Here is a 26,579-nt window from a genome sequence, read left to right on the forward strand (position 1 = left end):
TAAGCTGATTCAATTATGATTGTGTAAGAAAGTATATATTGCTCTTTTTCATAAGCAAACATACTTTGTATCAGGTTTTTATAACCAACCAATCCAATATCAGTTTACACCGTGTAATGAAAAACTATCTTTTTATCACGAATACTAGTTTCATGTGTACTTTAATATTTGCAGAATTATATATTTTAAATACATTCTTAATTAGCAGTAACATATTTAACTGAATCTAAATTTGAATATAATTGGAAATTAGAAATAATAATTAATCTAAAGCCTAACTGTAAAAATATACTTCATTAAAATTTGTTCACAAACCAAAACCAAAGCCTTTAAAAGCGTTATATAAAATGTAATTCATACACTTTACTAAGGAAAACCCAAAAAATATGACGTTTAACCAAACCGAAAATCGCATTAGCCTTAAACATATTAACCATTTTCAACCAATAAAAATATATAAATAAACAAAAGATTAAAATTTTGATTTTTGAACTGATATGTTTATATGTTTCGGATAGATTGAATCAATTTGATTATTATCTATATAGAGAGACAAAAAAATGTGTTTACAAAGTCATATAAATATTTTTCGCTTGCACATCATTTTATATAAAAACAATAAGTGGACGCCTAACTGTTTTTTTTTTTTTTTGCCTGTAATGAAAAATATCAATCATGCAACTTCCTTCTTTTGTCAAAGGATCATGCAACTTCCTTCTTAGACCAATTCAAAGTCAATTTAATAGTGACTGTTTTTTTTTTTTGTGAACACAATTTAGTAGTGACTTAATTCATTCTTCTTCGGCACATCCTCTCCGCTAGGGTTTTCAATTTGTCTCTTTATTTCTTTTATCTCGTCTTCAAACATGAATATGACTACTTGTGTTACTAGAAGAACCCATTAGAAGATTGAATCGTACTTGAATTTGATTCTTAATGTAACATCGAAGTTTCATGAAATATGGTGGTGCATGTAGAATGATTTGAAAGAACTGATTTGAGTACTTATATCACTAAAATGCAATTATTTTTTCAGTCAAACAATCAGAGAGAATTTCACAATTAAGCATGCTTAAACTAGAAAAATTTCAAGATAAGTGACCTTTTGCGATGTGATTGTGGAGACTATGTGAGTGAAGACAAAACACGTGAAAATATAATGTTGTGAATTTGTAGGATCTGTAAAAAAAACATTAAAACATCTCAGAGATAACGAACCAGCTGTCGGATAAAAATGAGCTGACAAGCGCAGAAAAGACATGGGGTCCATAAAGGATGGCGGTCTGGGCATACACTTGATACCCATAGAAATAACATACATTTCAATCCAATCCATTTCCCAAGGAAACATCAGAATCATATAACTGATCAAGTTCATAGTCACTTCTTCAAACTCCTATGAATCATTTTTAAACCAGTAATTTTTAAATAAATTGTGTTGACTTAAGTTACTTTTCGTCTTTTTCTATTAAAAATCAAACCTTGTATATAAATCGCTAATTTCTGTTGACTTTACAATGAATAAAACTGAAGCAATATATTTGTCGTTAATCTAAACAGTAATTTAGGATGATTTAAGTTAAAATATTTCTATCACTAATTTACGACGAATGAACGTTGTATTTTATATTCCTCCTAAATGCCTTGTAAAATGGACATAAGTTTACGAAAACATTTTGTCGTAAAATGTTGATGGTTAATCTATTTTTTTGAAGTGAAATTAACTTTCTAATGTTACCTAGATTAGTTTTTTAAATCTAAATATTGATTAATTATCTTAAATAACTACATCTAATACAGCGACATGGTAGAAAGGAGTATGCTTTTCTCATGAAACACTGAAATACTCCTTTTGTGTATGGCTGGCGGTTCATGATAGGCTTGCTACAGGCGCTAAGATACTAAGATGGAACAGGGACGCAACAGGGGTCTGCTATTTCTGCAAAAACTGCATTGAATCTAGAGATCATCTCTTCTTCTCTTGCACTTTTACTTTGGTTATCTCGACAGGCTCGCTAGAGGTTTGTTCAAGCGGGAGTATACAAGTGATTGGTCTCAGCTCATCAATACAGTCTCAGCCCCGCGAAGTAATAGAGTTGAGAGGTTCCTGATGTGATACTTATTTCAAGTCATACTCTATACAGTTTGGAGAGAAAGAAACGGAAGGCGTCATGATGAAAAACCAAATTCTGCAGCTATGTATATTCAGTGGATCGATAAGCAAATACGAAATCAATTATCCATCATTCGAATGATGAAAGACCGACGATGCGATGCTAGCTATCAAGGCTGGCTCCAAAGTCAAGCTTAATAACAATACATCTCAAATAAATTTTTTTTTTAATTTTTTCTATCAAATTCATGAAGAATTAATCGTAAAAACGTTATTTTTTCTTTGAATTTAATTTAACATTATTTAAAGAAAAAAAATAATTATCTAAAATAACAGTTGACTATCCAAATAAACATTTAATTGACTTTAAGATATACAATTAATAAAAAGCTAATTGTCGGTCATCAACCTCCTTTTTGAGATAATTATCTTTTTATTAATTGGTATTCAACACTGAAATATTTGTTTTTTTTTGGAAAAAACTTGAACATGTTTCATAGTGCATTGCTTCAGTTGATCCTATAAACTATGAATCATGTTATTTTCTCGGAAATTATATGTTCTTATTTGCTTATGAATAATTTGGTCTACAACTTTCTTAGTACTGAGAAAATAAAAAAGCTAATTTAGAATTACACAAAAGAAAAAGATTTTTTTTTGACCCAGCACAAAAGTGTGAAATGAACTACACGTTTTGCCCACATAACCTTATCAATAGTTGCATCTTGCAAGTGGATCTTCGTTGAATGTCAATTAATTGGTTTTGTTGAATGCATAATTAGGTTTTCTGATATGAACCAACAAGATTATTTGTTAGATTATTCGACTGATTACTTTCTAAGCCATTCTGTTTTTCAGTTTTTGTTGTCGGTATTTTATAATCGACTATAATTGGATAGGATAATTTGGGTTATTTGATTTTATTTAATCAAGATATATTCAATTTTAGTTTTTTATTCTTAATTTCAAAATTATGTGGCTAGGATCATGCAGCTCCCATAATCGAGACCAGGAATTAATAAATTATCCCTTCCAACAAGATACCAAACTCGTGTCCGCATAGGTGCAAAGAAAACAAATGTTGGCCTATGATAAGATATATGACTTTTACAAAAACATGTAACTATATCTTCCAAAAAATGAACTTTATTTCAGCATTAAAACACACAAAATCATATTTTGAAGAAGATTCAAAATCTCAAATCACGATTTTAAGAGTTCATTTCCGAGATTTCTTGATAATATATGTAGCATGCCATTGACCACGAATAGATACTTTGTTTCTTTGTTATGACTCTCCAATTTGGCATAGGTCGAAAGAGAAAATTCATCCACCTTAGGGTAAGATTTATTGATCAGTTTAATGATTTATGCATATTGGCGTAAAATTCATGTATCTTTATAGTTTAGTTTGTAACTTATACAAAAATATCAACAATACATGAATTTATTAATTACGTATATTATGTATCAATTACTCAAATTCATGTACTTTCGTTACGTTTCTTCTAGACAACTCAATTGGATTGATTTTAAGTTTCTTACGAAATAGTAAGATTCAGTTAAACAAAAATAAAAGTGTAGATGGGAATACTCGTCGGGTCATTGACATGGGAATACCGTTGGTAGCCACTCTGGCAACAGTCTTGCAAACGCATCGAAGTCGTCGACACCGAGCTGAACTTTACAACAAAATAGAAGCAGAAATTCAGAGATTACAACAACAAGTACAAGAAGCGGGTAAAGATGTATCACTTTGGAGATCTTAGGGAAATGATTTCAGAAACCAGTTTATAACTAAAGTCACCTGGAATAATGTTAGATTGCCTCAACCACAGAGAAGCTGGTACAAGGGCGTTTGGTTCCCCTACTCCACGCCCAAGTACTCCTTCATTTTGTGGCTCGCAATACACAACAGACTTTCAACCGGAGATCGCATCAAAACATGGAACTCCGGTCAACAAGTCGCATGCAATTTCTGCAACGATGCCGAGGAAACAAGGAATCATCTCTTTTTTTCCTGCAGGTATTCCTCTGAGGTTTGGGAAAATTTGGCTCAACGCCTCCTCTCCACTGACTACTCGAGTCACTGGAATCATCTAATTGCCAAAGAATCTGCTCTTCCTGTTCCGGTATGTCTTTCAAGCTTCCATCTCCCATATTTGGTGAGAGAGAAATGCAAGACGTCATGGGGAACTCAGCTTACCATCAAACAGGCTCATCAAGCTCATTGATAAGACTGTCCGCAATAGAATCAGTTCAATACGAGACACCGGAAACCATAGCTACAACACATGCCTGCAGTTATGGTTCTCCACACGGCCACGCTCATCTCTGCAACTTCTCTAAAGTCTCCTCTGTTTTTGTACCTTCTGCTTTTGCAATTTCAGCTTTTGTATCCTCTGTTTTTCTTTTAAAACACTCAACACACGGTTGCATTCATTGTACAAAGGATTTTGATTGAAGAAAATTTTACATTCTTTCAAAAAAAAAAAAAAAAGTGTAGATAAATATAACCTAGTGAAAAAAGAAAAAAACAAATTTGTAAATACATCGACGGCTAAGATTACACATAGAACCAAAATAAAAGAATTTTACTATTATATTGATAGAATAATACTGGAAATAGATCTCAGATATGTAGCTATATAAATATATACACACATTTGCAACCTATATTTTGCAACGTAACAAAACAAATAAAGAAACAAAATTTTGTTCCTTCCTCTTCTACAAGCAAGTACGATCTTTTGCTATATTTTGCAGACAAAAGTTTCATCATGGTCTATTCCTCTAAGAAGCTGTTCTTGTTCTTCCTCTCGTGCATTATGCTGACTTTCAACTATAACACTAGTGGCTTCGTAGCCGCAGCAAATAGCATAGGCTTGAACTACGGCCTCCTCGGAGATAACTTCCCAACTCCATCCAATGTTCTCAACCTTTACAAGTCCATAGGCATTACAAAAATCCGAATCTTCGACCCAAAAACAGAGGTTCTTAACGCCTTACGCGGCCACCGTAATATTGAAGTCACTGTTGGCGTGAGGGACCAGGACTTGGGTGCTCTTTCAGCTAACGAAGAAGCTGTTAAGGGCTGGTTTGCAACCAACATCGAGCCTTACTTAGCCGATGTCAACATTGCGTTCATTACTGTTGGTAATGAAGTCATCCCCGGACCAATCGGTCCTCAAGTGCTTCCGGTCATGCAGTCTCTTACCATCCTCGTCAAGTCGATGAACCTTCCCATCTCGATAAGCACCGTGGTGGCTATGTCGAATCTTGAGCAATCATACCCACCTTCTGCTGGAGAGTTCACGTCTCAAGCGCGAGAACAACTTGTCCCCGTGCTGAAACTATTGTCTCAAACAAGTACGCCTATTCTCGTCAATATTTACCCTTACTTTCCTTACGCATCCGACCCAACGAACATCCCTCTAGACTATGCTACCTTCAACACTAAGGCCACCGTCGTCCAAGATGGACCATTGGGCTATTCAAACATGTTTGATGCAATCTTTGACGCATTCGTGTGGGCAATGGAGAAGGAAGGCGTGAAAGATTTACCCATGGTGGTGTCCGAGACCGGATGGCCATCTGCCGGAAATGGGAACTTAACCACACCGGATATCGCGGGTACTTACAACAGAAATTTCGTGAAACATATAGTAAGCGGGAAGGGAACGCCTAAGCGACCCAACAATGGAATGGATGGGTTTTTATTTGCAACGTTCAACGAAAATCAAAAGCCGGCCGGGACTGATATGAAGCCCATCTATAAGCTATTTTAAGTTTGAAAGCTGCTTGGACTTTCCCTATTCACTAATAATAATCTCTGCTAGTTTGTTAGTGAACTAAGATTAACACATGTTATTGGCTATTGGCTTATGTGAAAGTGATGAGATCTGGTAGCGAGCTTAGTTGACTTTTTAATAAATCTGAAATTGGTAGTTGATCCTCTTACTGCGTCGTTTATGGTTGAGCCCCAATTTTGTTTCTCGTTAGTTAAAACATCTTTAGCAAACATATTCAAAGTTAATCGTCTTCTATAATCCAAATTAAAATTTTCACTTCTCACTTTGAAATATAAACATTCTTAAATGGTCTTGTTAATCATTACTCCGACCCCAAAAACCATTACAATAAGGTCAAAACCTTATAATGTCATCTCATGCTAATGTATATTTGTACACAAATGTTCCTTCTCAATCCAATGAATCTCTTTTTTTACTCCACATTGGCAATCCACAATAGTAGATTAAGAGTTTAAAAGAAGACATTACATAGACAACTAGACATGCATTGCCATTACTACAACACGTTTTCACATACTAACTTCGATTCCAAACTACCACGAATGCAATTTACCATTGCTTCTTATTTACAATTTTCTTGAGACTCCTTCATTTTGAATCCATGTCTTCTCCTTCCTCGCATTTATCAAAACACATTAAAAGCCTGTTTTTAGAATTGCCGACAAGGAAAAAAAAACTATTCTACACTAAGCCACAAAAATAACTTAAAACCAAAATAAAAACAAAAGGAAAGTGATGCTTAGATTGCGATGTGGTAGGGACTCGGTGAGGGTTTTGGAAGAGCATGACAAAAGATCCGTGCCATTGATCTCTATTAACACACCAAAAGCTTCTTCTTCTTCTTCCTCTCGTCTCTAAAAATCCTTCCTTTCTTTCTGGGTTTTCTCGAATCTTCATCTCTCATTCAAACCCACAAGTCCGATCTCGCGATCCAAACACCATGGAAGAGGTTGAAGAAGAAGTGAGACGAATCGTCGAACAAGTTAAAGAGCTTCATGACTCTTCCACATCCTTCGTCTCTTCTTCTTCTCAAGAAGAGCTTTCTCTCCGTAACAGAGCCTCCGTCGTTGACTCATCAATCCGCCGTCTTCATTCTACTCTTGCCTCTGACAAACATCTCGATCCCAAGCTTTTCGAAAAGGTTAATCTTTTATAACCTATCTCTCTGTCTCTGTTTTTCGATTTCTCCGATTCTTAATTTTGTTCTCTTGTTACAGCTAGAAGAGGATCTGCAACGAGCTAGATGCATGCTTGCAGATGGAGACACTTCATCGTTTCTTCCATCTAAACCTCAAGGTTTCGATAATCAAATCTCAGATTCAGTTTTTGATTTAAAGGAATAAACTTTGAGTTCTTTTGTGTTATGATTGGAAGCAGGACGTTTTGTGAGAATGTTTTTGGGACCTGTGAATGTTAGAGCTTCACGAAAAGATATACAGCTTAAAGTTAAAGAAGAATATAATAGCTACAGAGTTAGTGTTTTGCATTTTTCCCACATTAATGTCGTTGGTTGGTTGGATCTTTGCTTCAATGTCGAATGAATCTGTGAAATGACTTGTCTTTTCCATGGAAACAGGATAGGACAGCTCTTCTTTTTCTTGTTTTCCCTGCAATACTTTTGACACTAAGATCTTATGTTTGGGATGGATGTTTGCCTGCATTCCCTGTTCAGCTCTACCAGGTATATAATTAGGTTTGAAGTTGTGTTGATTTGAGTTACTTAAGTTTTGTTATGTGTTTTGTATTAATATGTGAACTTCCTTTGATCAGGCTTGGCTACTGTTTCTTTATGCTGGTTTGGTTATGCGAGAGAACATTTTAAGAGCTAATGGGAGTGATATCCGTTCATGGTACTCTTATCATATTCCTCCTGAGTTGATTATAGTTGTATTGATCTCTTAAGTTGTGGTTGGCTATTGTTATGCAGTGTTTTAAATTTGAAGTATGCTAGGTTGATGCAGTTGTTATGCTATTGCTGAAAGTCACATGATATAAAGTTTGGTAGAGTGGATCGTTAGGTTGTGTTAGGCTACACTGATTTTAGGCTCTAAATTCATTAGGTTAATCCTAACTTTGAATGCATGGTTCATTTTCTTTTGGATCATCTCTCTTTCCTATAGTTAGATCATGTGTGCCGCTAACTCTCCTTATTCGCTCTTTTATGACTGCCTGTGGCTGTGAAAAATTACTATTTACTTTAGGTTGTTAGTTTGACTACAAGAAATTCATCAAATCAATTGTCGCTGCCTCACTGGTCAATGTTTTGCTACCCGTTGTGTTTTGCTCTGTTTTTGGCACCTCTTAAAGCCTATACTGATTGCACTGCTGAATGACGGGCATCCGAATTTAGTGGATGATAGGAATTTCTATAGGCAATGTAATGCAGAAGGTTGCGCAAAGTGACTTTCCTATAAAATGTCTCTTGTTTGGTATCGAATACAACTATGGGAGTGCTGTTACAGAGGAGAGGTAGCTTATTTTTGTTGTCAGTTAGAAATTAGATCTTTATATCATGTAGAGAATAATGAGAAACTTTTTGGCCGTCCATAAAGGCCTTAGTGGGTTGATGATTTGGATCTGAAGTTATCTTAATGTATATATCCTCTCAATCGAAGATGACTAAAACCTCTTCATTGATATGCTTTTGCAGGTGGCTTTATCATCATTATTTTGCAATGGCTATGTCCCTTGTCAGTCTCACTTGGGAAATCAAAGGTCAACCAAACTGCGTTCAGAAGCAGGTATTGGGTATTAACTTATTATCATACATGCAGAGTAAAATCTATCCAACAAATGTTATAGATTATTCTAAATCTATTGCAGAAAGGAGTGCGTCTTTTCCTCCAATGGGCTATGATGCAAGGTGTCGCGATGCTTCTGCAAAATAGATATCAGCGCCAAAGATTATACACTCGCATTGCACTTGGAAAGGTGCCATACTATTTACATTTTTCTCTCTCCAAATCATATCCACCACTATGAAATTGCTGTAAAAATGTGTGTGGTGGTCATTTTCAGGCTAAAAGGATGGACGTCGTATGGGGAGAAACGGCTGGAGTAGATGGGCAACTATTGCTATTATTTCCTATTTTGTTCACTTTACAGGTAACAGTTCTACTTTTGTTGCACAGAAGGCTATGCTAAAGCATCTTTAAGCTTCATATTTCCTTCATAAGACCAGGCTTGTGTAATTAGCTGGTGATTTGTAGCTATTATTTTTATACATGGCTTCCATAAGGATATACCTAAAACTCAAATATGGCTTTGAAAATATTTACTAAGTAAACAAAACTTCATGATGTCCTCTTAGACTTGTAAGATGATCTGAACAATGAATGATCTTTGCTTGCTCTCACCAGTTCAAAGGAAACTTCAGACTTATTCTAAGTTCATAAGCTTGTTTATCATACTGTAGTTAAACATGTTTGTATTCTACTATGGAAACTCAGGGCTTTGAAGCATACGTGGGATTCCAGTTGCTTAGGACAGTGTTGATGGGGGTAGTCGCTGAATGGCAGGTATAAGTCTCTCTTCCGGCAGCACTTGCGCAGTATCTCCTCTGGTTTATTCATGCACCAATCTGACAAAAAACATAACATAATGATGTATACAATAGTAGAATAGATATAATTGATACTGAAAACTCAATGTCTTGTTGGTTTTGTTTCTCATTTCCAAACAAGTAACATATCTTAAATATGCATCAAGTATCATACGGTTTATCACAATGGTTTTCTAATGATAACGTGAATGCTGGGGCAGGTATTGGTTTGTGGCATTCTTCTGGTTGTGATGGCCATTGGAAACTTCATAAACACAGTAGAGACACTAATGGTGAAGTCGAGATTCAAGGCGAAGATGAAGAGAAGTAAAAGCAGAGCAGAACTTTGATTAAACTTCCTAACTTATATGACTACACCTTTATAGTTTCCAACTGTGGATCTTTCTCCCCATTATTTGCTTCAGTCGATAAATTTTGTTTCTTGGGGCAAAAGTAACCTAAGTCTGAAAAAAAAAAAAACAGGGAGTGCCCTTTGTTTGTGTAAATGGAAGTTGGGATTTGATAGTTGATTGATTAAACTGTGTTTTGTAAACTTTTCAACTAACACTTGTTCGGTTTCCAATGATCAGATTTTCATAAAATGGTGTTGAAATTAGATTTTTATCTTTGTCTTAGTGCTTGGAACTTGACACTACTAGTTTGAAAAAGGGTACCTTCCTAGTCAAGGTTCCCAATCAACAACTAAACAACTAAAGGATTCGTTTTTTTTTTTTTGGGTTTTACCAAAAATTTCCGGGCCTATAACTGTAGTCTAGTCTCCTCAGCCTTAAAAAACTTTTGGATGGTCAACTAGTACACCGGTTAATGAATGGAGATTTAATTAGAGTCTGAATGGTAACTGCGTTTTGCGGTGTGGTTTAAATAGTAACGAAAATACATAAATATATATATATATATATATGTAAAGATTTTGATATTTGTGATGCGGTTTTGAGTGCGGTGTATGTCACCATTCATGACCTTAGTCTCTTCAAAAGATTAAAGACAGAGAGAACATTAAGGTTTTGTAGACAAGAAAAGAAAGGCAAAGACTAATCAAAAAGGAAACTACATGTGATCACAGATCTTAATCTTTGAGTTAATGGTGAGATCACATGTTGGCTTTCTTTTTTTAGGTTACTCTCAATATACGTAATTAAAATAAAATAAAGAGAGATAGAAGAAAGTGTAATTTAATAAGAAAGAAAACAAAACAAATGCACATGGGTAGGACAGGCTCATTGGTGTATTTTATACACAACAAAATACATTGTAATAATATCTTTTGTATAATTAGATACATACATTTTATATGTATAAAATGATTGCACGTTGGGGCAGCTGTGTTAAGACACAAAGAGGTGAAAGCAAGTTGGCAATCAAAGTGGTACTTACTCTTTCTTACCTGTACCCATTTCCTCCATTATTACTCTCTCTATCAAAAAGATACAGAATCTTTTCTTTTTCTTCTTCTTCTTTATTTTTTTTTGGTGTGATCATGCTGTCTCAATCCATCTTTCTATATTCTCAAACCATTATTTTTATTTTGTAAATTTACACGAGTAGTTTTTTACTTTTTGATACAGTTTTTTTGAAGGTAAAGAAAAAAGTTATAGAAAAAAAACAGAGAGATGAAAAATGAGTTAACATGAGAGTGGCACGAGTCTTGTCGTTGTAAGTACAAAAGCCTGCACATGCTTTTGATTGTAAGAAAAATAAAGTTTGAAACAAAAGAACAAAACTTTGAGCGACCCTGTTTAATTGATAGTGACACCAAAAATGAATAATGGCTTATCGGATTGTTTTTGTGGGCGCCGCAAAAAGGATTAAACATAAAAACACACAGATTCTCTCTTCTTCTTCTCCTCTCAATTACTTATGGCTTTGAGTCTCAGTCAAAAAAGCAAAGTGAATAAACCAATCTTTGTCATATATCAATTCAAATAGTAGTAATAATCAGTCATATATGTTTATCTTTGTCTGATAAACTAAATGATTCTAATTCTTACCTTAAAGGAAGAAAAAATAAAATAAAGACTCTTTATTCCCCAATTAACCAATCAACAAATGTTTTAAGAGAAAAAAAAAAAGTGTGAGACTTGCTGATGAAATTACAACTCCAAAATAATCTAAAAGACCTTTTAGCTAGAGTTTTTTGTTCATGTGGGGGTTGGAAGAAGAAAACAATGAACAAGAAGAAACAAACAAGAGACAGTGAGAAAGAAAAGAACAAAAGGGAAAGAATGTGAAAAAGAATTGTATTCACTGAAAAATCGAAGATCGATGAGACCTTGATATTTCAGTTTGTGGTGTCAGATGTGTGTGTGTGTGTGTTTGTGTTTTGTGTTTTTGGGTGTTTTGTTTAGAAAACTATGCACACATAAGTACATTTTCTTGAAACAATGATTCTGATTTTACTGAACCATTGTCAAGAAAGGTGGTTCCGTATGGCCATTGCCTCCTCTGTTTGCAGGGCTTTGAAACGCAATCTCGAAAGCCGCGGACTTCTCATCCTCGTCTAGTTCTTCCTCATCCATTTCCTGATCTTCCTCTTCCTCCATGTTATTATAATTGTGAGACTCTTCAATCTTTTCATACTCACCTATCATTGATTCTTGTTGTTGTAGTTGCTGTTGTTGTTGAATCAGCTCTCTCATCACAAGGTCTTCTGGCTTCAATTCCAACAAATCATATTTCAGTTATCAAAGAACATTAAACCAATCACATTTTGACAAGGAAAAGCAAAGTTTGTACCTTTTCTGTTCCTTGTGGACTTTCCTCTATAGGCTCTTCTTCCTCAGTTGAAGCTGACCCATGAGTTTGTTGAACATTAACAAGTCCTTCTTGTGGCGGTTTCATCGCAGTGACCGGACTCTGTTTTTGGTCTTGAGGTAGACCAGAAGTGCTAGAACCACCGCCACTACCGAGTACTTTGTTGCGGTAAAGAAGATCGAGGCGGTGAAAGTAAGGACAAGTCTTAGCATCTTGAGGACGTTTCTTGTTGCTTTCTTTAACTTTCTTGTAGTATTTGTTTATGTTTTCCCATTTCTCTTTACATCTCTTAGCGTTTCTGTTGTATCCCATTCTCTTCATTGAAGTTGAGATCTCTTCCCATAGAAGTCCTTTAGGTACATTATCTTGGTACCTTGGTTCCATTCCACTTCTCAGGTTTATAAGCGCTAGAATCTCTGCCTTTGGCCATCTTGATGATGATGGTAATGATGATTGTTCCGAGCTCATGACCATCTCTTGTTGTGGTTGTTGTTGTTGTTTCTGTTCTGGTTGATGAGCGTGAGGATGAGAAGGAGGAGGAGGAGGAAGAATTTGTTGTTGTGGAATCGCCATTATTGGTTGTTGTGATTGAGATTGAGCTGTTGATAATGGTGGTTCCGCCACACGTTTAGTGACCGCGGGTGGCGGTTGATACGGTGGAGGCGGTTGAGATGACAAAGAAGGAGGTAACTGAATGGTATGGCCAGTAATTTTCTGAATCAATGAAATGATTGCGGCGTCACGAGAAGCAGAGGCGGCTCGTTCTTGAGACATGACCTCGTGTTCTCGAGCTAACCGAGCCATTTCTTGACGTTTCCAAGCTTCTTCACGATCAAGACGTTCTTGCTCTCTCTTCTCAAGAGCTTCCAAGAAACTCCTTTGCATAGCCGCTTGCTTTTGCATTACTTGTCTCACCAAACCTTCAAACAATTCCATCATTTTACCGCCTCCACCGCGGTTTCCACGTTTGCGTTTTCGGCTACTAGAACCCGCAATGTTAGCCTGATCAACGTCCATATCGTCGTCATCATCATCAGACCCCATTCCTGAAGCCGTCGATGAGCTATGAGACGAGAAAGTAACACCGGTAAATATCGGACCCATTGAAGGAAGTGGAAGAGGTGGTGGAGTAGGAGTAAAAGAGACATTATGCGTTTGAGGCGGTTGCGTTTGCGTTTGCGGTTGCGGTTGAGAGAATACGGGAAATGGAGAAGAAGAAGAAGAAGGCATGAGAATGGGATTAGCGACGGAGAGAGGAGTAACGTCGAGGGAAGATGAAGGAGGAGTAGTGTTGAGAGCTTCAAGCTGAGAGAAGAACTTGTAAGCTTTACCATCATGACGACCACCGCGAGTTTCTTTAGTACGTTTGTAATATTTCTGAACGTTTTCGAATTTCTCTTTGCATTTCTTTGAACTTCGTTTGTAACCTAACTCCAATAGCTTCCTGTTTCCAAAAACATGAAAATAATTCAGATTCTCTAGTTTTATTTTATTTTTGGTTGTCGTTATTAGCTGGAAAATTTTTATGGTTACTGTTCGATCGGATTTTTTTTTTTTTTTTTTGGAAGTAAAGAGAGTCTTGGGATTTTCAAAATCGAAAACGTCCCAGAAACTCATGAACCAACTTCTGTAATAAACAAACAGTTCTTTTAATTTTTCTTGGGGATGGTGAAGATGCTTTGATCTCGAATATATTACTATTTATATATACCTAACACTAAAAAAAAAAAGTTAACAAAAAAAAAACACATGCAAATGGATCTCTATCAAGAAACACCATTGATGAAAATGGAAGAGAAGAGAGGAAGAGAGACCTGGAAACATGTTCCCAAAGAGGAGCTTTGAGAGTAGCATCACGAAAAGTAGAATCCATATCGGATCGGATCCGAAGAAGAGCTAAAGTTTCTTCTCTCGGCCATCGATTTCCCGATGAAGAAGAAGCACTTCCTCCTCCTCCTCCTCCACCTCCACCTCCTAATCCACCGTCATCCGCGGCGGCTGAGAATCTCATAAGCTCTTCTAAGTTGTTAGCAGGAGGTCTTGAACTAATAGGTGAAGCTTCCTCCACAACTTCATTACCACCACCACCTCCTCCTTGCTCCATCAATCTTGATGATGTTTCAATCTTTTTCTACACACACACTCTCTCTTTCTCTCTAGCTCCTCAATGTTTTTTGATATAAATCTCATAAAACCATTGATGATGATGATGAGAGAAATAAGAAAGAGAAGCAGTCTTTTTTTGTTTGTTTAAACAGCAACTAGGAGGGGTCTGAAGGAGAAAGGAGAGGATTACGAGGATGATGATGATAGATAGAGAGAAAGAGAATGAAAGCAAACAAGAAGTTAATAAAGCTGAAGCCTCTTCTAACTTTGCAGCAAATTATTGTTAAACCCACTTTTCTTCACTCTCTCTTTTTCTTTATTTATTTTATTTTCTTCCTTCTTTTATATTATTTAGAAAAAAAGGTCCACATCTATTTAATTAAATCCAATTTTATGTGTATTATTATTATTGTTATAAAGCAAAGAGTAAGGAAGGCTTTAAAAGTTAAATTTGGATCCGCAAACATCTCATTGCTCAGTGATCCGATTAAATTGTTTTTGGGTAAAAATTGTGTTTTGGAGAAATATAATAAACACAAAATCATGTGCCTCCCATGTTGTTGTCCTCTCCCACCATCATGTCTAAGGTGTCCACGTGGCGTTGTCTGATTGGTAGGGTATGTGACAATCAGATTTTTGGGGAAAGGGAGGGACAGAATTGGAATTTGATAATAGTTTTTACCCGATTTGAGCTGGACCAGCCTTGACATCTTTCCCCCCACTCTCTTTCCTCTCCAATTCAACAGTTTCTTTCTCTCTTTTTTTTTGTTATTGTGTAAATAATACATTTATAGAAACATATCAAACAATAGTGTTTTAGTGATGTCAAGAAAAGAAAAAAATAGTAAGTCCAAAGCCAGTGAAATTATTTTATGAATCATACATAGTGCATAATTAATTAACATAACCATGTAATTTTAAACTCGGAACTATCTTGGCAGGTCGGATCGATAACCTGACCCATGCATTAGTTTATGCGAAGCCAAAGCCAAACCCACTCACTACCAACACTATAACAGATTTCGTTTATGTCATTTTAAACATACTTTTTACTGAATTTGCAGCGAATTTAGCATACATGAATTGATATGATGGCTTGGTCACGATAACAAAGTTGCTAGACTCATTTGGACGCTACAATTTTACAAGTGATTCTTGTATGTTGGCATAATTTGGAATCAAGAACATGCATGGTCTGCAAAATCCCATAAATAAACAAACGTGACGTCAAGTGATCTTTGATATGTTCTTTGAATTTATTTTTTTCTCCAAAAAATAAGACATTCGTTTAGTTAAATGTTGATAGCTTGACATCGCTTTTTTTTTTAGTAACTCGTTTGGTTTTTAATTAAAAATGAAACTGTTAATTTCCTTTGCACATATATATGTGAATCAAAACAAAAGTCAAGATGATGATTTTATGTATTGGTGGTAACCAGAATTTTCGACAAAAGTACAAGATAACAAACTAATAAAGAAACCTTATAACAATTAGGTGAAAAATAATGAAAATAAGTACATTTTTTGAGATAGTAAAGCTGTGGTGAAGATAGACATAAGTGATCAATCAAAAATTGAATAGCCTCATATCTAAAATTAGTTGCAAACTCAAGACATCGATGCAGACACTCATACTATCACATTATACAACTCTTTAATACCTCTCACCTACACAAACATACACAAAATAAAAAAAAAACTCATTTTCATTACCAAATCACACTCTACACAAAAACACACCGCTCATTTCTAGTTATACACAAAAAAGGAAAACAAACTATTTCCTTCTAACAACAAAATGAAAGATGCTAATTAATAATAATGGTTAGAGAAGAAGGTGAAGAAGAAGAAGAAGGTGGGCGGTGGAAGTGGAGAACTTTCTTGAAGGGGAAAGAAAGAGAGAGAGCGGCGGATACACAGCTGTCTTCTCTTCTTCTTCCCCCCACTTTCACATGCCTCTCCTTTTTCACTATATTTATTACTTATTACATGTGATATGTTCTTTTTTTTCCTAATTATACAACTTTAATATTAGTACAAGTATAATAAGAATATAATTATACGAGGTGGTAAGAACATGCTCACGGAGTTTCCTTCCTTGATTTCTGACTGAATGAATCTCTCTTTTTACATAAGAGATCTAGATCTCATGAGGGAGTTTTGATTAAGACTTTGATTAACACACTAATCTTAAACACACAAAAGCAACGTCTCTCTCTACCAATAAATCTAATCTTATTAGGACACAACAAGTTGTCAAACTCATTACTTTCCCAACTTGTGTCATACGAGGACTTACCAAAGATAACGAGTCAACATCATTTTGACGGGGTCACAAAACAAATTTATAGTTAAAATGGTCCAGCGATATTTTTTTTTGTAATTCCATGAATTTTCACACCCACGTAAAATCCATATTCCTCCTCTCACAAATATATCTACAATTTCAGTGGCAGCCAAATAAATAAATACCTCACAAAGTCAAAATCCAAAGAATTTACTTACACTACTAACTCACCAAAAATCTAACTCGGGGCTATTTTGATCATTGCATTAACTATATGACCCCCTTTAAATAGAAGCCATGATGCATCATAATGTCAATTTCAAGGCTTACGACAAAACAACTAGCAAAACCTGGGCTCACTTTGCCAGTGTGTCAGAGAGTTCATGACAAGTCAACTCACACCACAACACTCTTGATTTTAAACCCTTAGTTTTAGAACACACACACACATCTTAAAAATCTATCCAACCAAAGACCTTTCCTTAAATCCGCACTAAATCCACAATCCTATGGACCACTTACCTCACCCTCTACTAGTGGATATATTCTTCTTTAATATATTTAACCCACAAATATTTATGTGGCTATATCAAGATTGCCAATGTAGTAGATATGGAAAAAACAAAACAAAACCATTCTTACTTAACACACAGATGGATAGGTTTCACTGGTAAAGATTTGTTGTTGTACACATTACACTCGTTTCTCAACAGGAAATGTTGAGTTCGTGAAATCTCAGATGTACAAAAAAAGAAAGTGGAACATGGAACAAACAAAAGAGTGACAAATTCAATTTTGGGCATATTAGCATTCTAGGTCAGACAACAGTCAAGGTTCTGGATCTTACCTATGTACAAGTACAGGATAGAGCTGAAACAACATGCTTAGAGAGATCCAGTATTCACCATAAGTGTTCATTGAGAACTAATCGTGGAACCCAAAATTATCTTACCACACTGCCCAACTGTTAATCTGAGAGGCTCGTTAGTAGTAGTTGGGGTTGCTCTGCAACACAACCGTCTCGGCGCCTGTCGTTAAGAAGAGTGGAGAATCATCAATTAGCAAAATCATAAAGAAAATGACAGAAACATTAGGTGATAAAAAGATAAACAAGAAAACCTCACCAAGTGCCAATTTTTACTCAGAGGAAACCCTGAGACCTGGATTTTATCCACTTTGTGCAGAGGTAGAGAGCGTGGAAAACATAGAAGCTTCGTCTTCAAATCATCCTTTACCAAGGATCTTGAGTACGTTCCAAGTGTAGCATTACCTTCTTGGCCAACCTCTTTCAAGAAGAAGAGGATAGGCTTCTTACAGAGAGACGAAATTGGAAGCTTTATGTCAAGATCAAACTCACTGGGTTGACTTATCCCGTTCCAAGCAGAGAAAGAAAGTTCAGCTCGCTCAAGATCCCGTGGTAGGAGAATACTTGGGAAAACTTGTACAACATAACCAAGAGATATCGCAAATGTCAGTTTGTGAGTATGATCATAGCAGATCGATCGCTGCAAAACACTCCTAGGATCCAAACTCATAGCTCTTGTCAAGAGTTTCAAACTATCTAATGTAGATAATCCCGGATAGAGAGGATTAACAGCTTCAACGTGATGAATTGAGACAAATGGTGCAATAGGATGAGAGGACAAGAGACCATGAGCATTTCCCTTAATATCCCACTGTCACAAAAACCTAACATTAGCATTATCATCAGATTGAAGATCCAAGAGATCATAGAAGCAGAGATGATGAAACATACCTGGTGAAAGCCAGGCTCTCTGGACAAAGGAACTCCGAGTTCAGTGATGCAGGCGTGGAGACGATCATCACTACCGTATAGCTTCGGGTATCTATCGAGACAATCGTCGTGAATCCGGGAGAGAGCTTCCGCTAAAGGGTAGCTAATGGCAATGCCACCGCCTCCAAAAGCCATGTTATGACTAAAGTAAGAGTTAGCAGAGTGGCTCTCCGAGGGGTTTCCAATATAAACCATCTCCGAAGGATCATACTTGCTTAACACAGCAAGAAGATTATGAACATTGAAGATAGTATCATCATCACCAAGAACAAACCACCGAACATTAGGGAGAGAGAGACGAAAAGACTCCATAGCAATACGAGAGATTCGAAGTCCAGAAGGATGACCAGTAGGATTAGTGTAACGAAAACGAGAGCTGTCTTCAGAGACAATTATAGGAGGAAGAGAATCATCACCTTCCTCAGGAGAAACTTGCTCTTCAAGCCAGACATGTCCACGCATCTGAGAAGGTTTCCACCATAATCTCACAAGTTCCTTACGACGTTCCCAAAGCTGTGAAGATCCAGCAATACCAAACATCAAGTGATTCATAGACAGATCAAGTTTATCAATCTCTGAGAGACTACGATTTCTAAATTCATGATCGAATAACGGAAGAGCTGGAAGAGACGGCGGCGACGGCGGCGGCGGAGGAGGAGTTACAATTGGATGATGGTACCGTTTGTTCCAGAGATGATTGTCTTCCCAATCTTTAAGAAGATGCCAACAACGGGAAGTGGTTGGTGAGAAGACGAGAGAAAGCCAAGCGACGGAAGCGAGAAGAAGAGCGGAGGTAGCGACTAATGCGGTGGCGAAACGACTGAGACGACAAGGACGGATTCGAGGAGGAGGACGAGAGATTGGGGAAGAGCAAGGACGGTGAGGAGAAGATGAATAAAGGTAAGGAATGAATGAGCACATGACGGTGAGAATTAAACGCATCGCCCCAAGCGCACATTTCCGCCGCCGGGCGACGCAGAACGGCGGCGAACCAAGTTTCCGTTTAAATTAGGGCACAGGGTTTCGATCGCCACCGTCGTCTCGTTTTTTTCTCTCTCTCTTCTTCTTCCTTTCGCCGTCGCTTTGACTTTTCAGGGGTTTGATTTTGATTTTTCAAAATTTAGGGGCGGATTTTGGTAAGAAAAGTTTTTGCCTCGGTGAATGGGCTTAGATCTAATTTAGGCTTGTAGTAATCGGGCCTAATATGGGCCCAGTATGGTACAAAAGATTCTCAAACATCACAGTCCGGTGACCCCAATTTATGTACACTTCAGTTCCCAGGTGGCATTTGGTTGTACTATCGGAAAGCCCAACAACCGTCACTGTCATGTCAGAATTCAGATTCGTTATCCCATCTTTATTATCCTTTTTGTTTTTATTTAACTTTGAAAGATGACTACTTTTTTTCGAAGAAACGCTTTTATTTCTAAATTCTTCTAGTATCATTATTGATGGTTTCTTAAAACAATTATTAAGTTAAGAGACATGTCTTATAATAGCTTATAACTAACAAAAGTCTCTTAAAACACTTTTGTTAGATATAAGATATATCTCTTAACTAAGAGTTATGTTAAGAGACCATCAATAAGGATAGTCTAACGTTTATTATGAAAACATATAAAAACCTACGATTTCAGGGTATTAGAATCCGTCAAATCTGTTTATAACTTTTTGAACTTTAAGTTATGTTGTTTCAAGAATATAGATACAGATCAATAAACATAAAATATATGTTCACTTAACTGAATAAGTAACAAATAGAAAAACCAATTTTTACAGAACTGAAAACTTACTTTAGGATTTTTTCTCCTTCTAGTAAAAACAACGTATAAATAGCCTCTACAATAATATACAAAGCTTTCTATAGGTTTCTATTTTTACATGATACAATTGTAGATCTCTGTTTTAACACCGTAAAGAGATTCTATTAAACTCTACTTTGAAATTCTTACAAATTGATTAGAAAAAAAAGAAGATGAGAATCTCAATTTTTCTCTCATTTACTTCTTTTGTATTGTTCTTCTTTCTTGTTTCTCTTTCTCTTTGTCTCTACATCGTCACGTTTTTATACATTATTTAAACGATGTTTGATCTAAAAAATGTTTCTTATCTCGGTCGGTATTTTTCTAATCGATATAAATGTAACTAAAAAACATAATGTATTTTGCACAAGTAGAAGAAGATTTACATAAACACAAATGTTCATGTAAATAAACACCAATAAATTAGCATGTAATTTTATACATAGAAAAAATGTTTAAAAATCACAAAAAAACGAAAAATAATATAAAGTTTGGATGCATAATTTTTATTGTGTTTATTTATGAGAACTCGTGTTCGAGTACATTTTTGCGTTTATTGTAATGATCATTTGTTATTGTACACAGATTGTATTACAAATTAGTGACCAACATGGAGTGTTTGTTTCCCCATCCTCATCTCCCTCTGCCACGATATAGCTATAGCTAGCGATTGTTTGTGATCTTCAATGAATGGTTTTAGCCCTATACAAAATTATAAAGGTTGGCTGAATTCTATAATCGGACTACTCATCGAGTTTATATCACTAGGGGTAGTAAATTTATCAAACAACCTAATGTAACATGATATACATATTATTAGCCGATGACGGTATGACATATAAAAACCTAGTTACTCATGTTAATTTCAGATTTTTTTTTTCTACTTCTTGATTTAGAATTCAATGAGTTAATTCCCCACATTAAACAATACATCGGTATTTCCGAAAAATAACTCTGCTCACCTACTCGTTGTTGTCTTATAAATTTATTTCTCGCAACTCATAAAAAGGACCGCACAAATTACGATGAGAAATGTATGTGAAGAATGATATAATTAGAGAAATCATAGCATTGAATTGTTAATATCACATTAAATTAAAATGTAGCATGAAAAATGCGTCGGTGAGTGGTTGGGTATATTGGGGTCAATTTCAAGAGAAATTTGTGTATGTACACACAAATGTACAATACTCAAGGCATAGGACAAGACCACCTTACACGTTTTTTGTATATAGAAAACGAAAGACAACGACATTCCATCTAACATCTTTACTTGACGACATCTTTGGATACAAAATTAATTAAAACTTAGAAAACTATAAGTGTATTTTAATATACTTGGGACAATGATTCTCCCACCGTTTTTTGCCGTTGAATTAATGTATATACATCATTTATTATTACACAGTTTGAATTGTTTAAAGTTTAGGTTAGAGAGTGAAGAACAAGATACTCGTATGCATGTATGTACTCGTGCAATCTTATGTCAGTCTGGTTGGTGGTGGTGCCTAGTTACATTTTTGGCGAGAGCATGTGTTTTGTTCTCTTTGAAAATCATGACGAAAAGTTGCTTTAGATATGATTGGATTTTTAAGTCAAGAGAAATTTACGTCTTTTTGTTAAAAAGAAAAAGCAAACAATATTTTTTCAAAAGCAATTAATTAGTAATTACCGACAGATCGAAACACTGTCATAATTTGCTGTTAAAATCTATTAGCAAATCATTTGTAAACTTTACCGAATTTGTTGACCAGATTTCGTTGCTAATATTGCTATGGTTTTTTGTTATTTTTTGCTTGCTAGTATTTTCACTATATCGACGAAGAAAACCAAAAAGTTTCGTTTATGCCTCTTTTTACTTCTTTTTTTAATTGCTAAACCATGAAATCTGATGTGATATATATCTTGTAATCTTACGCCACTTTTCTGATCTCTAGTTTGTCATGAGCCATCGATAAAATAAGTGAATGATGAAGTAATTAGATTTAGAGGAGATAATGAATTATCCCATCAAAACTCGAAACATATATTACTATATTATAGGATGTTTAAACCAACCCTTCAAGTTACTTCAAGTTAATTTCGGTTGCAAGTTTATCTTCCAAATCCGAATTATGCAAGTCAATTCCACCATCTCTAAAATCACCCGTAATATAGTCCTCCCGTATAGCGATGACGTGACATTCGATAACTCTGTTTAAAAATATAAGTGTTTATGCAAAAAAAACTTTAATGTAATTTTTTTTTGCAAGATATACTTTCATGTCAAATAAATAGGGATCAAACCACAATCTGAAAAATCTCATGAAATATAGCTCTTTTGTGTATCGATAACATGACAGTCGATAACTCATTTAGAACATGTGCAATGCGTAGAGATTTTAAGAGTCATTTATTTAGGATTTTTGAATCAATAACTGTAACTAACTAAAATTTTATCATATTTGTTCTGGTTCGTTTGTTTCTTTCAAAATAACTAAAATTAACCAAATTTAACCGTCATTAACCAAAAAAATATAAAGAAGAAAATATTAGAAAGAAAATTAAAATTGAGTATTTAATTTTGACAAATATAACTAACAATATTTAGATATTTTGATTATTCAAAGTATTTGATTGTTTTGGTTCTAAAAATTACTAATATTTTGAGTTTTTAATTATAGTTATGGGTATTAATTTTGGATATTTTCTAAGTTTCTGGATATTTTGGTTAATCGTTTGGTTATCGGTTCTGTTTTATTTTATTTAACACTTAAATAAATAACTCAATTAAATTATATGCATTAAAGTAATATATTCGATAGACTTATAAAATCTCTAAATGAGTTGTCGACTGTTATGTCATCGATACACAAAAGAGCTACATTTCATGAAAATTTTCAGATTGTGGTTTGATCTGTATTTATTTGACATGAATGTTTATCTTGCAAAAAAAATTACATTGAAGGTTTTTTTACATTAACTTTTATGTTTTCAAACAGAGTTATCGAATGTCACGTCATCGCTACATGAGAAAATTGTATTGTGGGTGATTTTAAAGATAGTGGAGTTAACTTACATAATTTGGATTTGAAAGATAAACTTGTAAACGAAATTAACTTGAAAGGTTGTTTTGTAAAAAAAAATTATATTATATACTATTGAGTAGAAACGACGCTTATGATTCTATTAAAGATGTAATAAGAATATGTATTAGTGATCGCTTGATTCCGCTGATTATTTTTTTTTATCTGATGTTTTACTAACTTTACATAAAAATTATATTATAAAGATAAAAGAGAAATAATACAGACTATTTAAAAAAAAAAAGATTGTAATAAGAGATAAAATACAATATTTTGTTTTGTTTATATCTTGATGTATCTTACCGTTTTATCAGTTGATTACAATAAAAAAAATATATCTCTTTTTTTTTGTGAGAAAAACTATCTCTTAACATAGCGATAAAAAGTTACGCTAGTTTATGCCAACTATCAATTTTATTAGTTATAACTTATAAAAAACAAAGATTTTGTGAGTTTTATCCATAACTTACCAAAGCTTTCATCCATAACTTACCACTCTACATAAAATTACATATTTTTTTGAAAAAAGTCATGTGGAGTCTCAAAAGAAAGAATCTATTTGCTCATTTTTTTGTGATAAATTCTACATACCTAGCTACTCATATTCATGAACATGGTTTCAAATCTAGAAGTCTTTCTACTTCAGAAATAAAATAAAGAAACTAGCTGCTAAGTGCTAACTTCATATTTTGTTCTCAAAGATAACAACTTTAAAACGGATAATCTAGCAAGAAATACTTGAAAACTAGAAAATATTAATTTGGTTTTTTTATTTATTTTATTTATTATCATTTATTTACGGAACCAACTATTTTTCTTAATGGATAAATAAAATGCATATTTGTCAAACAAACAAAATCGAGTAGAGAAATTATCTAACACGTGAGAGATAATTTACAAAACAATCCAACATATATTATGGTCCCCATCTTGAAACTTCCCAATTAATTCGTATTTGACGGTGGCGTGACAACTTCGAAAGACTAACCATAAGACCTAGTGCATTCACTAGTCACTACCATTCAATAAATCTCACAAATTCTCTTAAAAATTCGATACTTTTCAATCACCTTTCTACAAAAACAATACAAAACAAAATCTAAATACGTGAGCAAATAATACCCATAAATATATGTGTATTATTAGCAATTTGATAATATAAAAAACAAAACGGCAAAAAAAAAAGTGTTTTAAGACACTGAATCGTAGTGGTTATAACGTCAGTGCAGCTTCTAAGGAAGGTTTCTTCTTCTTCTTCATCTTCCTCTTAATCACAAACTGGTCAAACTCTGCCTCTCTCTTCTCTAAACCCAAACAAAAGAAAAAAACCATTTTTCTCATCTTCTTCTTCTTTATTCACAAACCTCACCAAACACACATTCCTTAAACCAGATCTTCATTCTCCGATTCTCTTGTCCCTTATTTGTCTGCTGTTACAAAAACCCTCTTCATTTTCCCAGAAACCCACTTATCTTCTTCTTAAATTACTATCATCCTCACTCAAAAGTCTCACACTTTCTCAAAATGTCTTGTTTCTTAAGCTGTGTCCGTTTCGAAACAACCACCGACAACAACAAACCCACGAGTACAGAATCTGGTTCTGTCTCCGGTGTTACCTGTTATACCTGGGATGATGTTGAGTCTCTCACTTCCAATTTCTCTAGACTTATTGGTACTGGTGGCTATAGTAGTATCTACTTAGCTCGTGTGTCTGGTTCTATCAACGCAGCTCTCAAGGTTCATGTCAGTAGTCATCGTCTTTATCAAGTGTTTAGGTCTGAGCTTGAGATTTTGCTTCGTCTTCAACATCCTCACATTGTTAAGCTTCTTGGTTACTTTGACGATTCAGGTTCCTATCCTTCCTCTCTTAATCCGTTTTTAAATTCTTGAAATTCCCTAATCAAGAACTGGTCCTAGGAATTATTAACATCCATGAAAAGTCAAATACTTTAAAGAACAGAGCTTTATTCTTGTCTTGTCCTAATTACAATTCTTTTGTAGATTCGTTTCACTTTTACACTAGTTGGTTAGCTTTTCCTTGTTGCAAATTGTTTATCTTTTGAGTGGATTCTTAGTGTGAATCTAATGTTGTTGTTGTTTTTGTTGTGTATTTTTCAGAAGAAAGTGGAGCACTATTACTAGAGTACCTTCCTCAAGGTAACCTTCAAGAGAAGCTTAACCGGAACAGCAAACAAGTGTTACCATGGAGAAACAGAACCGCTATTGCGTTTCAGGTTGCGCAAGCAATTGAACATATTCATGAGAAATGTAGTCCTCAGATTGTGCACGGTGACATCAAATCTTCCAACATACTTCTTGACAAACATTTCAACTCCAAGCTTTGTGATTTCGGATCAGCTAAAGTTGGTTTCTCGTCTATGGTTCAGCCTTCTAAGACGACGTCAACTATGTCACCACGATCCAAGCAAGTGATGATGATTGGTTCTCCAGGGTACACAGATCCTCATTACTTGAGAACTGGTATTGCTTCGAAGAAGATGGATATGTATGGGTTTGGAGTGGTGGTTCTTGAGTTGGTTTCGGGTAAAGAAGCGGTTAGTTCTGAGAGAGGTGAGATGTTGGTGCATTCAACAGCTTCGTTGATACATGAGATTCTTGATTCGAATGGAGATATTGGAGAAGAGAAAGTGAGACAGTTCTTGGATCCAAGGTTGTCCAGGGATGGTAGTATTGATTTGGAAGAGGTTAAGACAATGCTACGTGTGGCTGCTTTCTGTCTTCGTAGCCCTCCATCGCTGAGACCCTCTGCTTCTCAAGTAGTTCAAACTCTTAACAAGAAGATACCGTCTCTATCTTTCCTCGGTTGTGGTAAAAAAGAGTGATACATAAAACTAACCTGTGTGTTTTAGGTGATGAGGTTTAGGTAGTGATTGTGTTGCAGGTCTTAGTAGAAAGATCTGAAACGTTTGCTGAGAAGATTGAGTTTCGTTGTATAGGAGATTCTGCAAAAACCAAAAAGAAAGAAGGAAGATTCAAATTCCTCTTCTGCTTTGTGATGTGTATAGTAATCAAGCAAAACAACATTCATGTGATTTGCATTTTGTAAGAGTTACTGTGTGGATGTATAATACAAATGATTGGATGAAATTCGGTAACCGGTTTGGTTAGGAACCAACAAACCGAAATTACTATAAATTTATCCAAAATTAAATCGAGATAACCAAACAATTGTACTGAAATGAACCGAAGAATAGATGCGTAGTTATTGAAAAAGTTGATAAAACCAAACCAAATCAAACCGAATTTGGGAATAGAACCGAACTTT

The 26,579-nt window shown here is 35.0% G+C and overlaps 5 protein-coding genes, 1 non-coding gene and 1 pseudogene across 11 annotated transcripts; 4 read left to right on the plus strand and 3 right to left on the minus strand.

The window, feature by feature from the left end:
• Positions 1-1,800: 1,800 nt before the first annotated feature.
• On the plus strand, positions 1,801-4,712 carry AT1G33200 (annotated as a pseudogene; the record flags this gene model as incomplete). Its single annotated transcript has 1 exon — positions 1,801-4,712.
• Positions 4,713-4,893: 181 nt separating this feature from the next.
• AT1G33220 (Glycosyl hydrolase superfamily protein) lies at positions 4,894-5,901 on the plus strand (the record flags this gene model as incomplete). The annotated part of the gene is made up of 1 exon (NM_103050.1): positions 4,894-5,901. One exon carries the CDS (start codon positions 4,894-4,896, stop codon positions 5,899-5,901), a length of 1,008 nt encoding a protein of 335 aa, NP_174592.1.
• Positions 5,902-6,400: 499 nt separating this feature from the next.
• Positions 6,401-10,117, plus strand: AT1G33230 (TMPIT-like protein). 2 transcript variants are annotated; one of them, NM_103051.5, is made up of 10 exons: positions 6,423-7,066; positions 7,143-7,221; positions 7,303-7,397; positions 7,502-7,606; positions 7,696-7,775; positions 8,576-8,666; positions 8,749-8,856; positions 8,944-9,030; positions 9,375-9,443; positions 9,688-10,117. In NM_103051.5, the coding sequence occupies exons 1-10, from the start codon at positions 6,866-6,868 to the stop codon at positions 9,814-9,816; spliced, it is 1,044 nt and encodes a 347-aa protein (NP_564420.1). In that variant the 5' UTR covers positions 6,423-6,865; the 3' UTR covers positions 9,817-10,117. The 2 variants fall into 2 exon arrangements, with proteins under 2 accessions (NP_001320738.1, NP_564420.1); NM_001333030.1 differs by having other exon boundaries at positions 6,401-7,221; positions 9,688-10,088.
• Positions 10,118-11,382: 1,265 nt separating this feature from the next.
• Positions 11,383-14,775, minus strand: GTL1 (GT-2-like 1). Of its 3 annotated transcripts, NM_103052.4 has the most exons (3): positions 14,053-14,775; positions 12,221-13,682; positions 11,399-12,138 (listed from the first exon to the last, which is right to left on the minus strand). In NM_103052.4, exons 1-3 carry the CDS (start codon positions 14,340-14,342, stop codon positions 11,881-11,883), a joined length of 2,010 nt encoding a protein of 669 aa, NP_174594.1. In that variant the 5' UTR covers positions 14,343-14,775; the 3' UTR covers positions 11,399-11,880. The 3 variants fall into 3 exon arrangements, with proteins under 3 accessions (NP_001322395.1, NP_174594.1, NP_001322396.1); NM_001333031.1 differs by lacking the exon at positions 14,053-14,775 and having other exon boundaries at positions 11,383-12,138; positions 12,221-13,957; NM_001333032.1 differs by having other exon boundaries at positions 11,435-13,682.
• A 988-nt stretch (positions 14,776-15,763) lies between these two features.
• AT1G09165 lies at positions 15,764-16,212 on the minus strand. Its single transcript, NR_143474.1, has one exon. It is a non-coding gene; the product is annotated as an uncharacterized misc_RNA (transcript).
• Positions 16,213-17,219: 1,007 nt separating this feature from the next.
• On the minus strand, positions 17,220-19,814 carry AT1G33250 (beta-1,3-n-acetylglucosaminyltransferase radical fringe protein, putative (DUF604)). The gene is made up of 3 exons (NM_103053.4): positions 18,388-19,814; positions 17,756-18,307; positions 17,220-17,659 (listed from the first exon to the last, which is right to left on the minus strand). The coding sequence occupies exons 1-3, from the start codon at positions 19,366-19,368 to the stop codon at positions 17,546-17,548; spliced, it is 1,647 nt and encodes a 548-aa protein (NP_174595.1). The 5' UTR covers positions 19,369-19,814; the 3' UTR covers positions 17,220-17,545.
• Positions 19,815-24,344: 4,530 nt separating this feature from the next.
• Positions 24,345-26,476, plus strand: AT1G33260 (Protein kinase superfamily protein). Of its 2 annotated transcripts, none has more exons than NM_103054.4 (2): positions 24,345-25,142; positions 25,412-26,476. In NM_103054.4, exons 1-2 carry the CDS (start codon positions 24,818-24,820, stop codon positions 26,134-26,136), a joined length of 1,050 nt encoding a protein of 349 aa, NP_564421.3. In that variant the 5' UTR covers positions 24,345-24,817; the 3' UTR covers positions 26,137-26,476. The 2 variants fall into 2 exon arrangements, with proteins under 2 accessions (NP_564421.3, NP_973956.1); NM_202227.1 differs by having other exon boundaries at positions 24,531-25,142; positions 25,415-26,398.
• Positions 26,477-26,579: the final 103 nt, after the last annotated feature.

The sequence above is a fragment of the Arabidopsis thaliana genome, assembly GCF_000001735.4.
Source record: "Arabidopsis thaliana chromosome 1 sequence".
NCBI lineage: Eukaryota > Viridiplantae > Streptophyta > Magnoliopsida > Brassicales > Brassicaceae > Arabidopsis > Arabidopsis thaliana.